Source organism: Hipposideros armiger, unplaced genomic scaffold (genome assembly GCF_001890085.2).
Source record: "Hipposideros armiger isolate ML-2016 unplaced genomic scaffold, ASM189008v1 scaffold_347, whole genome shotgun sequence".
Taxonomy (NCBI): Eukaryota; Metazoa; Chordata; class Mammalia; order Chiroptera; family Hipposideridae; genus Hipposideros; species Hipposideros armiger.
The window spans coordinates 786,962-801,998 of record NW_017731697.1 but is presented as its reverse complement, the minus strand read 5'-3'; the positions used below and the strand labels follow the sequence as shown (position 1 = coordinate 801,998).

Below are 15,037 nucleotides of genomic sequence, written 5' to 3'. Positions count from 1 at the left end.
AAGGGAAAAGTTGATCTTTGGAGTAGCCCCTGCAGTGCCAGCACTGCCTATAAAAAGCGACTCTGACCTCTGGGGTCTCCATCTCAGCCGCTCCGCCCATCCCCGCGCCCTGTCCTGCCTCAGGGCTTAGAGAGAGTGTGAGGAGGCCCCTTGTGTCACAGGGCTGACTGGTGGGACCAGAGCGCCCCAGGAGGACTCTCTGGGTGGGGATGCTTGGACTCCCCCGGCCTGGCCCTCGGCGCTTCTCTGCCTCAGCCTCGGGGTGTCTCTGCTTCGCAGCGAGCCTGGAACAGCGGCGGCGGCCGCGCCGAGAAGCGCCGGGTCACCGCAGGCTGAGGCGCCCGCCGTCCCCGCCCTCCCCGCGCTCGCCTCTCCCTCCCGCCCGCCTCGCTGGCTCTCTCTCTCCTTCCCTCTCCCCGCCTCCCCTCGGCGCTCCCCGCCTCCCCTCCGCGCCTCGCCTCCTCCGCCCCGCGCCCTGCGGTGCTGCAGCTGCGGGAGGCTCCAGCTGCCCCCAGATGTGGGCTGGGCGGCGCGCGGGGAACTTTCGCGCCGGCTGCGAGTGCGGGGCCCCGGCTGCAGTCCGGCTGCCATGGATCCGCCGGCTGGCGCCGATCGCCGCCTGCTCTGCCCCGCGCTGCTGCTGCTGCTGCTGCCGCCGCTCCTGCTGCTGCCGTCGCCCGCGGACGCCCGGCTCGCCGCCGCCCCCCCAGGTAGGTGCGGCTGGACCCCACGCCAGCGACCCCAGTCATCTGGGCCCCGCCCCGCGCTCCCCACCGCCCCTCCGCAGGCGGCGTCCAGCCTGACTTGGGCAAACTCCGCGAGCCCCGCCCGGGGCCAAGTTGGCCAACTTCGGGGCCGGGTTGGTAGCGCAGGGGGCGCCCCGCGACGCACCTGGGCGTCTCTGACCCGGGGGAACCTCGGAGCCCTCGTGCCTCCCGGGACGCCTAGCGTGAAGGCTGAGGGCCGGGTAAGCCCTGTGGCGGAGCGCGCAGCGCCAGCCCCAGCGGGTCCGGGGGAACCAGGGCGAGGCGGCGCCGGGGCTGGCGTTCGGGGGCGCTCGGGAGGAACCGGGTGCCGAGCACACCGCCTGGGGCCCTGAAGATTGGTTGGGGCGGCCCGGAGGGGATCCCCGAAGATCTGAGGGACCCTGCTCCACCCCTCCAGGGACGGGGGACCGGCAGCGGGCTCAGCAGGAGCTGGTTACGGAAGACAGGCCGCCCGTGCTGGGGGGAGCCCAGTTCTCGCCGCCCCAGGGGCCACTGAAGGGTAGAGGCGCACGGGTAGGGGGCCAACCAGGAATGACTTCAGAGCCGCCCCACGTCCTGCCAAGGACAGTAGGTTCACCGGGCGGGGGACGCTCTGTCGCGCCTGTCCCCTGAGGAACTGTGAGGAGCCCGCGGAGCCCCAACCCGGAACGGGGCAAGGGGCAGAGCACTCGGCTTGCAGGGTCCCAGAGCGGGACCGGCCGGGGCTCCAGAGTGTTGGCTGTGTTAACGCCCCTTCCCTGTAGGGAGAAGGCCGGAGTGGAATGCCCTTTGCAGTGGGGGCGGGGCTGAGGGATGCGGGACTCAGCGGAGAGGGGCTGTGGGCTCTGAGGTCTCAGCGGCTCTAACGCCCCTTCCCGTTGCAGGCGAGCCCTTGGGGCATGGAGCGGAGCGCATCCTGGCGGTGCCGGTGCGCACTGACGCCCAGGGACGCTTGGTGTCCCACGTGGTGTCGGCGGCTACAGCCCAGAAGGGGGTTCGGGTCCGCAGGGCCGCCCCAGTCCAGTTCCCAGGCTTCCCTGGGGACAGCGAGGAGGACCCTGGCGGCAGCCTTTTCTACAATGTCACGATCTTCGGCCGAGACTTGCACCTGCGGCTGCGGCCCAACGCCCGCCTAGTGGCGCCAGGGGCCACGGTAGAGTGGCAGGGCGAGTCCGGCGCCACCCGCGTGGAGCCCTTACTTGGGACCTGCCTCTACGTCGGAGACGTGGCAGGCCTGACTGAAGCCTCCTCCGTGGCGCTAAGCAACTGCGACGGGCTGGTGAGTACGAACATCTCCCACTCCTTTCTGTCCATGACCCTTGCCTGGGCTTCTGAAGCCGGTTACCTGGGAGTCCCCTGGGAGGGCAAGGCCTGCACTGACGACATTCTCTGCTATAAGACCACAGGGCATCGACTGAAGGGGTTGGCTGGAAGGCAAGTTATTTTGATTGGCTGGAGAGGGGGTAATTTATGCAGGGGGAAGGGGCAGGGGCTCTGAGGTGCTGATCAAGTAGCCAGCCCCTGTGTGTCTCCTTTAGGCCTGCAGGCACAGGTCTTGTCTTGCATCCAGGGTATGTGTATATCTTTGTGAGTGTGTGCACATGTGTTTTGGAATATCGCTGTGTACTCGCGTGTGGGTACCTGTGCACCTGTGAACGCGTGAATGTGACATTGTGAGTCTTGTGCACGTGTGTATCTGTAGGTTTCTGCTCATTTGTGTCAGTGTCTGTTGAGTGTGTGATCCTGAACATTTTAGTATGTGTGGTATGTGTGTGTGGGGGGAGCATGTGTGCTGGCAGTCAGTCTTATTTTTTCTGTGTGTATGGGTGATGCCTGCCCAGGGGGCAGACCATGGCGATGAAATGCCCAGTTATTTCTCTGCCTCCTGGCTAACCAGGAGCCACTGATTTTTATGTTGTGGTTTCCTGTTGAACTTCAGCTGGTTATTTGAAAAGTCGGTTTTCTCTCTCTATTTTTGAGCCAAAGGGAGCATTTGGAAATGTAAGGTCTGGTGCCCATGGGCAGGCCCAGGAGGACAGAAGAGAGGCTGGGTGGGCTGTCCCCTCCTGGGACTGCCTGGGCCACCCAGTGTAGAAGTTCTACTTCTAGGGGCCCAGAGGGACCATGGCTTGCCATTAGGGGCCTTGGAGGAAGCCTGGATCCGTGCTCAGGGAAGAGGCTGACATTGGCGGTGCTCTGTCTGGCTGTCCTGGGGCCTGGCACGCGGCAGAAGCCACTGCAGTTTTCTATTTTGGATTGGGTGTGCGGTGGTCAGGCCGGCTGTGCTGGCCAGACATCTAAGCCGCCCACCGTGGGTTCCGCTCTAATTGCTGCTCAGAGGACTCCTGCTCAGAGGGGGTGGCGCTCTCCCAGCCCTGCTGCCCCAGCCCCTGTCCTCAGGCTCCTCCTGCTGGCTGCAGAGCCAGCAATTACTCCTGAGCCCCACAACCGCTGGCGTTCTTTTTATGGAGACACAGGAAGTATCACTTGTTGCTTCGGAAAATCATTGCCTTTGGATGGATTTAGTTAGAACCTGGGCATCTTGAAAACAACTGTCGATGTCCTTGGAGGAGCTGGGTTTATGTGGTACAGCCCTTCATGCCCTGTTGTCTCTGAGGATGTCCCAGGCCTCATGGTTGTGTCTCATTTTACTTTGGAGGTGAATTTCCTAGATTAAAGAAAATGGGTGCTGGGGATTGTGGGGTGGGGTGAACTGGGCTGGGAAGAGGTGACATGGGCGCATTCTGTTGGTGGGCCAGCTCCTGTGTACTAGTTAACTTCTGATGGAGAGCATTTCAGGGAGACTTTGTCACCATATCATTCATTCTTCTTTTCATTCAGTGAATCATGTTCAACCAGCATCTCTAGTGTGTTTGTCCACTGTACTAGTAAGTGATGTGGCTGGTCTGCTGCTCCCCCAGGCGCACATGCTCAGGGCAGCTGATGGGCTGAGGGGCACTCTGGCTTGGGTCTTGAAAGTATGCACCTGGGGGGGCCGGCCGAGTGGCGCGTTGGTTAAGAACTGGCTTGCAACGCCAGAGGGCCCTGGTTCGGATCCCACATATGAGGGCCAGTGACACTGCCCTCTACAGCTAAGATGCTGAACAACAGCTCAACCTGGAGCTGGGCTGCTGTGAGTCACCAGTGATGGTGTAGGCTGCAGCCCCTGCTGCAGTGGGTTGCCATGGGCTACTGTGTGTAGCCAGCAGCCAGCGTGAGCGGCCAGCAGCCAGCAACCGCTGTGAGCCGATGTCCAGAAGCCGGCGACTGATGTGCCTCGCCCGGGAAGAGTGCAATGATGGTGCCAACTTGGGCCAGTGAAGCAATGTCCTCCACAACTAGACTGAAGAACAAAAAGACAGTAACTTGTCTGTTCCCCTTCCCCCAATTCCCCAATAAAAATCTTAAAAAAAAAAAAGAAAGTATGAACTTGGGGGCTATGTATGCACTGCCAGTGGGCACCTGCGCAGGTTGGCAATTCTGGCAGAGGGCAGAGCATATGCCGAGGTACCAGGTATGCATCAGCCTGGTTGAGACACCATGGTGAGATGTCGCATATACTGAACACACACCAGCAGGGCTGGTAAGAAGACTGGAGTTGGAAGAGGGGCTGGGGCCTCCCTGAAACACCTTGAGTGCTATCAGTGAAAAATGGTCTGAAGACAGTGGAACAGCATCACTGCTGATTCTTCTCTTTTCCTCCCTCCCTCCTTCCCTCCTCCTTCCCTTTCTGTTATGTGTGTCTGTTCTGATTTTATACCAATTACTTTCTTAACTCTTAAAGTCCCTCAGTGCATCAGTGATAGGCCTGTGTGCTAAGAGCTTCACTCACCATACCTCTGGTCCTTACTGCGACCCTGCAGGGGTGGGATCCCCATGCCTGGTTTACAGATGGGCAGCTGAGGCTCTGGGAGGTTGAGTGACTTGCCTAAAGCCACACAGCCTGTGATGACATCATTCTGGCCTGGTTCTGTGTAGCCTCTTCTGCCACGGTGTTCCCATGTCTGGCTGGGTGGAGGACACTGAGATGTGATAACAGGAGCCGTACGTCCTGGGCAGTTCCTTCCCCTCAGTAGGCCTTCCACAGACATGTGTACTGCATCCTCCCAGCAGCCCAGGCCCTGCACCACCCCACTACATGGAGCCCCTTCCTGTGCAGCTGCTGCTCTCCACTCATAGGTAGCGACTAACTGAGCAGCTGTGTGTGCAGACCCTCTGGGAGCTTGTTAAATGCAGGTTCTGATCCAGCGCCTCTGGGGCGGGGCCCGAGCTTCACACTTCTAATACGCTCCCAGGCTGATGCTCCTGGGCCTTAGACAGCGCTCTGAGAAGCAAGGTTCTACAGCCCCATTTCTGCAAGGGAGCCCTGCAGATTGCACCTCAAGTTGCTCTGAGCACATAGGGTTCAGCGGACCATTGGTAGATTCAAGGGGCCCATGGGGATCTCTGAGTTCAGTAGACAAGAAGGCTCTGGAACTCCGTGAGTCCAGCACTTCCTACACAGGTGGGACCAGGGAAACCCCTCTCGGCAGAACATGTGGAACTAGCTTTCCTGGAAGACGTGTGGAGGATGCGTGGAGAAGGACGTAGCAGGCAGTGGTGGTCTTAGCCTAGGTTTGATACTTAGGTAAGACATGCCTCTCCCAAGAGCCACAGAACCTTTCAGGCCTGTCTTCCTGCCCCTGGCCTGGGACGTGCATTTGCTCATCTACTTGCCCGGCCCCCAGAGTTTGTTTCTGCACTTTCAAGGAAGGCGATAGTAGCTTTGTTTACCATGGACAGCAGTCTCCTAAACTGTTTAGTACGAAGGGGTTCTTATGTCACTGTATTGGTCAGGATCCTGTCAGTTACAGTGACAGAAAAGTCAAGTCAAATTAGTTTAAACAGACATGGGACGTTATTAGCTCACGTGATGGTAAGTCTTTAGGCACGGCTGGATCTAGATGCCCCCCCAGGTCAATAGGACCCTTGCTGTCTCCTGCCTCTGCCTTCCTGTGTTTGTTGGCTTTGTTCTCAGGTGGCGTCCTGTGGCGAGTCGAGGGGTCCAAGCAGTGCCAGGCTGACATTCCAGCTGAGTCCTGGCTATCACTCTGACCAGGCTGGGGTCAGAAGTTCCCATGAGAATCAGGACCAGGGGTTTGCAGAACCCCATAGATGGAGAGTGTAAGGGGTGCTGCTCCCCCAAATGATATGAGATTGGGACCCGGGGCCAGCCAAGGTGCAAATTCTACTGGAGTCAGGTAGAGGTGCAGACTCAAGAAATGCCAGAAGACATGCTTCATAAGACATGCTATGCCCTTTATTTCCAGAGAGCGTTCCCAGGTTTTTTCACAAAGCCACTCGACGGAAGTTGTTCATAACATTCACAGGGAAAGGTTAAAGTTTGCCTGTTCATGATACATGAGAAAATAATGCTTAGCAAATGATTCTTACACACCACATTGCTATGGGAGACTTTTCGAGTACCCCTCGGGCCTCAGGATAGGTGTGCTAATCTCACATCATTCTTATATACTCATTCAAAACCCAATGAGAAGCCTGTTGGCATAAAAAGTAATAATAGCACATCACAGGGTCACTGTGCCCCCACCACGTGCCACGCTCCCTGCTGAGCACCCCAGCCGCATCACCTTGTTTACGTCTCACAATGCCCTATGATGGGTGTCTGATATTATCCCCATTCTACAGATGAGAAAGCTAAGGCTCCAAAGTCAAGACAGCTTGCTTCACACTTCACGGCCAGTATTTGAACATGTGTTTGTTTGACTTCAAGACCATGCTTATTACGTTTTATTGCCTTTTTTGCATGCCAACAAAAAATATTAAAATGAAGAGGTGGATTTCTTTAAAACGTTCCTACCTTTCCTATTTGACTCCTGGAGGCCTTCTTAGTCAAGGGCTTTGACCATTGTTAGTGTGAATGAGTGGGAGCTGAGAGTGGGCGTGGTGGCTAAGTGACCGCCGACAAGCCACTGACCGACTCGGCTGCAGCTCCCTGCAGGCAGCCTGAGTCCTCATGGTTGGGTGATGGCAGTGGGGACACCAGTAGGATGAAAGCATCCTGCCCCACCTCTGTCCCCATTCAGTGCAGCTCTGGGGACCTCTCTAGCCTGGTGTCTCTGGCCAAACAGGGGCAGCGGTGGAAGCCTCCAAGGGTTAGCTGGTGGAAAGGGTCTGGCCTCTGAAGCCTTTTGCCTGGAGCCTGAGGAGGGCGGTGAACACCCCCATAACTCTGTGAGCAGAGCTCCCATTATAAGGCCAAGGTTCAGAGAGGCCAAAGGGGTGCTACCTTGTGGGCTGGGGCTCCCCTGCTGGGCTGCCATCCTGGCCAGGCTCCCGCTCTGTCCAGTTTTGTTGGACATTATTGAGAGTCACTAAAGGCCCTAGAGAGGTCATTCACTGGCCTAAGGGATGGAAACACGTTTCATTTTTCCTAACAAGGCTGTTGCCTTTGAGGCACGTACTGGACTCCAGCTGGCTCAGGTGCTTGAGAGGGTGGGCAGGTGCGGCAGGCTTAGGCTGTGGGGCTGGGGGTGAGGGGTGTCTGGGACTTGCAGCTGCCCTGTGAAGGGTCTTCCTTCTCACACTCTGCCTCAGCATTGCCTGGAGGGCAGTGAGAAGGTCTCAGGCACAACAAAAAGGGGCTGTGGGGACTTCCGGTTTCCCTTGGTGTCAGGGCTCCCCAGGTCAGAAGAGCAGAGGCACGTGCTTGGTTCCTGCTCTTGGCAATCTACACAGCTGTCCAGGATCGCCTCAGCCTCCTCCTACACGTTGTTTAAGACTCATTTAGTTTAAGTGACAGAAAACCAGCTTACATGGATGAAACAAAGAAGGGACATCATGGAGTCCTAAGGAGTCCTAAGCCATCCTTCAGGCATGGCTATATCCGGGGGCTCAGGACTGGTTTCAGGACATGCTCTCTCTACCTTTCAGGCCTATCACTCTCTGTGTTAATCTCAGGATGGCTCTCCCCATGTCGGAGGCACCAGCAGCCCTGCTTAATTTGTTTTCCATGGTAGGAATCTCTCAGAAATACAGAGCTCTCCTTTCTGGATGGTCCCTGCTAGAGTCGTGGGGAGGGCTCTCATGGGCTCTGCTTAGGGTCCAGGCCTATCTTTAAGCCAATCACTGTGATCTGGGCCTGGTCTGAGTCTCTTGCCCACCTTTGGGGTTGAGGGTGAGGGTCAGATCCCCAAGCTCTGGAATGGATTGGGGTTTTATCATAAAAGCAAGAGGAAGGACAAGCATGCAAGGCAGATGAAACAGTTGCTATCACACTCCATCTGGGCTCCAGGTCCCCATGTCTGGCCCAGAACTCCTCCAGACTTGCCTGCCCCGCTGCCTCCAGGGCTCCTGCCCTGGGCGACCCCATGCTTTTGACATGGAAGTGGATCTCTCCACTCTTCCCAGACCTCACTCCTTTCTTAGACCGGGATCCCAGAATCCTAAACATCTCCGAACTTCATTCCAGTTCCCATCTCTCCACCACACCTGACCCCAAGCCCTGTCTTTTTGCTCCTGTGTTCCCCAGCTGCTCTTAATTGGTCTCTCCCTAGCAACTCTTTTGCCATACAGCGGCCAGACTGATTTTTATAAACCACACTTTAAATCACATCATTTCTTTGCTTAAGACCTTTCAGTGGTTCTCATTGCTCTTTAAAAAAAAAAAAATTCAAACCTGGCAAAAAAAATTCAAACCCACTGGCCTGGCATTCAAGGTCCCCCAAGACATGGCCCAGTGGTCTCCAGCCTCATTTGTCACTCATACCTGCACTCCATTCACACTGAGCTTTTAGTTCACCCAACACTGGATACTCCCAGCTCAGGGCCTGTGCACAGGCTGTGCCCTCACCCCGTCTACTCTTGTCTCTCCCTCTACTTGGCTCACTCCATAGGTCTCAGCTAAATGGCACTTCATCTAGGAAGTGCCCCAGATATTTACATGCCATGTTGCACTCTATGCTTCTTGGTAACTTATGCCATGGGAAACTTGGGCCTGGCTAAGTCTGCAGGACCCAGATCTGACTGGGAAGAGCTCAGCTGGGAGCCATGAAATGTGATTGCCTGGGAAGATGGGGGCAGAAGTTAGTGCAGGGAAGGGTGGGGGAATCACCACCGAGACTCTGTGCCCTCAGTGCTCAGGGTTGGCCTGCCTCTCCTGGTCTGCTCTGCTGGCAACTTCAGAATGTCCACATTCAGTGGGGCAGGCCCCCTTGGAGAATGGCTGAAGTTCCGTCTCCTTTCTCACAGGGGAGCACTTGTATACACATGTGTTTTTGTGTGGTTTTCATGTTTTGCATATCCCTCTGGGGTCTCTGAAATCCTAGTTCAAAATCCCTGGTTTAAATAAAACTAAGTAGGGGAGGGATGCACCCCTGGGCCTGTATGGGGAAGGGTTGGGTGGGTGTGAGCAGACATTGGACTGGGCTCTGGCAAGTCACCATGTGACCCTGGGCAAGGCCTCCTACCGTCAACCTCAGTTTGCCCAGGTGGAGAGTGGAAGTTGGAGCCAACCATTTCTGGGACTCTTCAGGGAAACTATAAGTGTTTTAGGGGCCAGATGGGGACCAGACACAAGTGAGGGGACAGGGTTGGCAGAAGGAGAGGGAGGGACCCTGGTGAGCTCATGCCCTGCCTCCCTTGATAGATTATCGCCCCTAGTGGGCTCTTTGCTGCCCGACCCTCCGATGTTTCTTCAGAACGCTGCATTTCTGAGTCTGTTGACATCATGCTGGCATGTAAGCCCAGTGTGAAGACCCTGTGTGGGTCTTGAGGTCCCTGAAGGGGCCTCCAGAGGCCGATGTGAAAGTACTGGAGCTGTGCTGACAGCAGGATGGTTAGATGGGCCAGGGCTCCCTGCAGGCAGGGACTAACTATACTGGGGAATGTCAACCCAAGGCTGTTGTCACCAATTCAACGCCAACAGGAGCCCCCAATTTGGGGTGCGGCTTAGGGCTGGGAGGAGACTTTATTCAGTGAAAACATCTTAATTGTGGAACAGCATGGCTGAATCAGCTCAATTATGAAATAGCTCAGCTGTGGAACAGCTCAGTTGAAGTAGCAGGAGTGAGGCAGCTGAAGCGAAGTGGTTCTGGTATTACAGGTAAACAGTCTTCTACGGAAACTGAAAACACCTTCTGTTGGGGCAGCAGTGAAGCTGACTTATATAGAGAAGAGTGCCCACCTCCAATCCCTAATTGGTCCATTTCTATGTAAATTGGTCCAAATCCTCACAGTTTGATTGGCTCAAGCAGCACTGTCCTGATTGGTTGGTGAAGATGCAAACGAGGCTATAGCTTCACAGCCCTGATTTGCCGGGGCAGATCTTCAGCCCACTGGTTGGTTTATGAGCCTAGAAACTCCTTTATAAGGGTCGACTCAGCTGGCAGAAACACAGGCCAGGAGGCAGACTGCTCAGTGCAGCTTTTCCCTGAAGTAGGGAGAACATGAGAGGCCCAGGTGTAGCAATGACTGCTAGACTCTGTTTATAAATTTGAGCCCAGTTCGCCATCAGGAGTCCTTCTTAACAGGCACATTCATTCTTAGCATCGACAGGAACTCGCTGAGAGCCCAGCCTTTATCACGGCCACCCCATGCACCCTTCTGTGGCATCCACAACCTCCTGGCTGACCTCACCACCACTTCTCACTGGGGGTGATTTGGTGGGAGTGAAGGGACCTTCCAGGGGCTCTTCCCTGCAGGGGCAGGGGCAGTGGTAGCATGTGCACTGACCAGTGGCTGCCATGATCCAGGCTGACTTGTCAGAGGTTTGTGCTCCAGGTGGCAGAGCGGCAGCCTGAAGTCCCCGCCCCCCCCAACTGTGTCATGGTGGCTACTCAGAATGGTGTAAGCACATCCGTGGTCTGAAACCCAGACCCATCTCCTCAACAAATAAGGCATCTAAAGACACTTAGAGAATCAGAGACAGGCAATAGAGTGGTGGGTGCCAGGGCTGGGAGCTGGAGGCTGGGCAATGGGGAGTTAATGTTTAATGGGCACAGAGTTTCAGTTTCACAAGAAAAAAAGAGTTCTGAAGATGGATGGTGGTGACGGTTGAACAATATTATGAACATATTTAATACCACTGAACTATACACTAAAATGGTGAAGAGTAAATTTTGTATATGTTTTACCACAATAAAACATGGCACCTGAGGACTCCTGGGATTGGGTGGATAATTAAGGGGTGGGGTGGTGGACCTCCCTGGCCCAGCTTCTCCCCTGCCTGACTTTATTCTCTGGGGGACCAGTGGCTGAGGTGGCCTGCACACCAATTACCACCCTAGTAAGGGACAGCCTAGTAATAACGGAAAGCAATCTATTTTTTGGAGGTCCTGAACAGGGTCCTGAGCTTCACTCTGATTGGACAGGCATAGGTCACAGGACCTTTCCATAGCCAATCACTGTGGCCCATGGATGCTATGTGCTGATTGGTTATGACTTGAGTCACATGCTCCATCCTACACGGGAAGGCGGGGTAGGGCCTTGATCACCCTGCTGATTGGCCATGAAAGCCCTGCATAGAGGCGCCTGAGGACTCCCGGCAGCCAGCGCTGTTCCTACAGAGAAGGCGGTCAGAGGTCATCGTCTGCACCTTCTACCTCTGCTTGCCACATGTGCCCTGTGCCTGCAATTGTCCTATAAGCCAATCCCTGCTATTCTCATTTTACAGATGAGGAAACCCAGGTGCCTCTGAGTTACTTGGATCTGTAGGGCTTTCGCTGTGTGTGGTCACCTCTCCCCTTGGAATCCTCTAGGGTGGAGCATAGTGGAGTCCGACTTGGCCCCTCATGAAGGCCAGTGTTGTTAGTCACTGCTCTCTGAACCTGAGCCCAGGGAGGCCAGCTCTTCCGGGGCCATCCCTTGGCACCGTGCCACCCCATGCCCTGATCCCATTGCAGGGCCGTGTGTTTCTGTAACTGGTTGCTGAGTGTAACGATGCTGCTCATTCAGATGTTGGCAGGTTTCAGGTTCCTCCGGCGCCCAGCACTTAGCAAATGAAGACCCTTGCCCAGCGTCAGTTGGGAGGTGGGGAAGGCTGGTCTCTCACCCAGGCCTGCTGTGAGGACCACAAGTGCCACAGCCAGCATGAGCAGAGTCGTCATCAAGGGGCTCATCTGCCCTGAGCTACGGGAACCCTCAGCATCGAGGCTGGCCTTGGTGCATAGTGACCTGCGCTGTGGCATGGGCCTCCTACTCTGGTCTCTGAGATCTATAGGGGCAGGTGTGTGGGGGGCCCCTCCTGGACCCTGGGTCTGTACTAGCAGGCAGATACGTCCTTTGTTATCCCCACTGTCCTCCCCTGCCCAGGCAATGGGTGGGGGGGTTTCTGTGCTGCTGCCAGAACACATCAGGCTGCAGGGCATATATGAACATGTGTGCATGTTTGTGCATGTATACATGGGAGTGTGTGTGTGTGTGTGTGTGTGTGTGTGAAGATGTGTGTATGCAGGTGAGTGTGTACACTTGTGTATGTACATGCATATCTGTATGTAGGACGTGAGTATGTGCATGTGAGTTCATGTGTGGGTGTCTGCATGTGAGTGTGTGCATTTGAGTGAGCAAGTATGTAAGTGTGTGGGTGTACGTGTGTGCACTCTGGTGTGAGTGTGTGTACATGTGTGTGTTCTTGGCAGGGTTTCCTGCAGGGGAGAGGACTGAGGTGGGGTGGAGGTACTGAGGGAAGAGGAAGACCCAGCCCTCTGAATCTTGGTATGACCTTAGGCCACCTATGGTAGGCCATACTCTGGAATGGGAGGGCCCAGGTAGGAGCCTCTCCTGGTGCTGCATATGCTTTATATTAAATGTCAGCTGCCCACCGGGTCTGCAGTGCTGCCATTAATATGGAGAAGTTATTCCCGAGCCTGGAGCCAGCTCCTCGGGCTCATGCATGAATTTCAATTACACTGCGCATCTACTCCAGGGCCCGTGGAGGCAGAGGAAACACTGGCATCCATGACCTAGGCCCCAGGCAGTGCTGAGAGACCAGTCAGGCTCAGCACTGCCCTGCCTGGCCGTGCACAATTGAGTGATTAGCACTGAAGGGCCAGCAGCAGACTTAGTGTGGGCTGGAGGCTGCATGGTCACACTGTCAGCTCTGCCCCACACAGCTGCCAACCTGGACAAGGGCCTCATCTTTGGCTGAATCCACTGGGAAGTGGGGATCCAGCCACATCTACCCATCTACCTGGAAGGATGGCTGCATGACAAGCCCTTAGCCCAGGCTTGGGGTTTAGGAAAAGTTGGCGGTTCTGTATTTCTTCCAATCTAAGGTGCCCTCAATTATAAGGCACACCAAGAAAGAGGGGACACTCCCTATTAAATTGCTTCATGGTGCCTTAGCCACATGGGCAGCAGCCACCCTGCCCTAGTTGCTGGGAGCAGCGAGCCATTTCTCCTGCCTCGCTTGCTTTGCTTACTTAGTGTGTGACTGGCTCCATCTGCCTCTGCGTGTCTTCCTCTTTTTGGTGAAGCAGGGGGTCACGGTCATTCCTCACTCATGCCAAAGCCACACATGTCACTGCCTCCATGCCTTCCTGTACAGACTTTTTGACATCCACAGTATGACTTTTCAAAGACATTTGAGTGGTAAGGGTCTCAACACAAGAAGTGCCCATCCCACACATAACTCAAGCAAAGGATGGCAGTATGAAATGCCACAGCTGAGCCAGTGTGTGCCAGGCAGTGCCAGGCAATGCCAGCCACCCTGCGACTGCTGCTGCTTGCCAGCAGAGATAAAACCCACTGATTTCATCGTGGTAAGATGGTAAATATGACATGTGTGTGTGTGTCTTAGAGTCCTGGAGATGCAGTTTTGCTGTTATTATAAAGTTATAAATGATTTCAGGGCCCTGTCTGAGAGCTGACATGAAGCTCCCAGGCAGAGGAAGCAGGGCGGCCACAGAGCTCGCCCTTCATGCCAGAGAGATGAGCCCTTGCCTGCTGTGGAAGCAGGACACTCAAGGATTTGTCTCTGAACCAGAGTATTTCTCCTTTGAAAGCAGGATTGGGACCACATGGCAAATAAGATGTATTTTTGTTTCATGCAAGGTTTGTCTAAGGCTCAGTAGAGGCCAGTCCGACTGGGACAGAGCTTCTGAGGGTATGATAAAAAGTGGTTCACGAGTCTGAACAATAGGGACATGCAGTTAACTCTTGAACAACTTGGGGATTAGAGGCGCCCACCACCCATGCAGTTGTAACTTAAGTGGGTCCTCTGCATATGCAGACTCCCAACCGCCAGTTGAACAATGCAGGTTTGAACTGCATGGATCAATTGGGCTGTGGTCAATTGAATTGCAAGGGTCATTTTAAATAAAATCCACGTATAAGAAGACCTACACAGTTCAGATCCATGTTGTTCAAGGGTCAACTGTCTGCACAAAATGTATTATGCCACAAACTATCTCCAGTCAGTTGCAAATGAAACCTCAGGTTAGGTGATATCATAGATAAATGCTATTTTTCTGTCAGTCTGTCCTTCTGCCTGTACTAAATTGTGTTCATTGTTAGAGCTTTAACACTGATATCTAAAATATTAGCTACTTTACAGCTGTGCTGTCCACTATGGTAGTAGCTACGAGCCACATGAGGCTATTGCATACCTGAATGCGGCTGGTCTGACCTGGGAAGTAAGTGCTCTGAGTGGAAAATACAGACCAAATTTCAGTTAGTGCAAAAAAATATACCAAATATCTCACTGATAATTTTACGGTCTGAAATTATGGTCTGAAATCATAATATTTTGGATATGTTGTGTTAAATAAGCTCTATTGCTGAAATTAATTTCACCTGTTTCTTTTCTTTCTTTCTTTTTTTCCTAACGTGGCAGCACCTGAGGCTCACACTCGTTTCTGTGGGGCGGTTCTGCTTTGAAACATCTGTCTAGATACTGCCCCTTTTGCTGTTATTCTTTTGTTGGCTGGTCACATCTGTTTATTCTTTCAATTGAATTTTAGAGTTGTTTTGTCAGGTTAAAAACATCCCTTGTGAATTTGATTGACATTAAATTAAACTGAGAAACCAACTAAAGGAAGAACTGACATAATTTACAGTATTTAAAAGGAACATGGTATGTTTTTCAATTGATTTAATTCTGTTTTGATGTTATTCAGTGAAGTATTGTACTTTTTTTTTTTAAAGATTTTTATTGGGGAATTGGGGGAAGGGGAACAGTGCTGGGGAATTGGGGCAAGGGGAACAGACAAGTTGCTGTCATTTTGTTCTTCAGTCTAGTTGTGGAGGATGTTGCTTCACTGGCCCAAGTTGGCACCATCATTGCACTCTTCCCG

The 15,037-nt window shown here is 54.2% G+C and overlaps 1 protein-coding gene across 1 annotated transcript in view; it reads left to right on the top strand.

Annotated features, from left to right (window-relative positions):
• Window positions 1-453: 453 nt before the first annotated feature.
• The window catches only part of ADAMTS2 (ADAM metallopeptidase with thrombospondin type 1 motif 2), a 239,037-nt gene continuing 224,453 nt past the window's right edge, over window positions 454-15,037 (top strand). Inside the window, exons 1-2 of the mRNA XM_019661378.1 lie at window positions 454-710; window positions 1,631-2,025. Coding sequence (XP_019516923.1) covers window positions 590-710; window positions 1,631-2,025 — 516 coding nt within the window. The 5' untranslated portion in view covers window positions 454-589. The remainder of the gene's footprint in view (window positions 711-1,630; window positions 2,026-15,037) is intronic.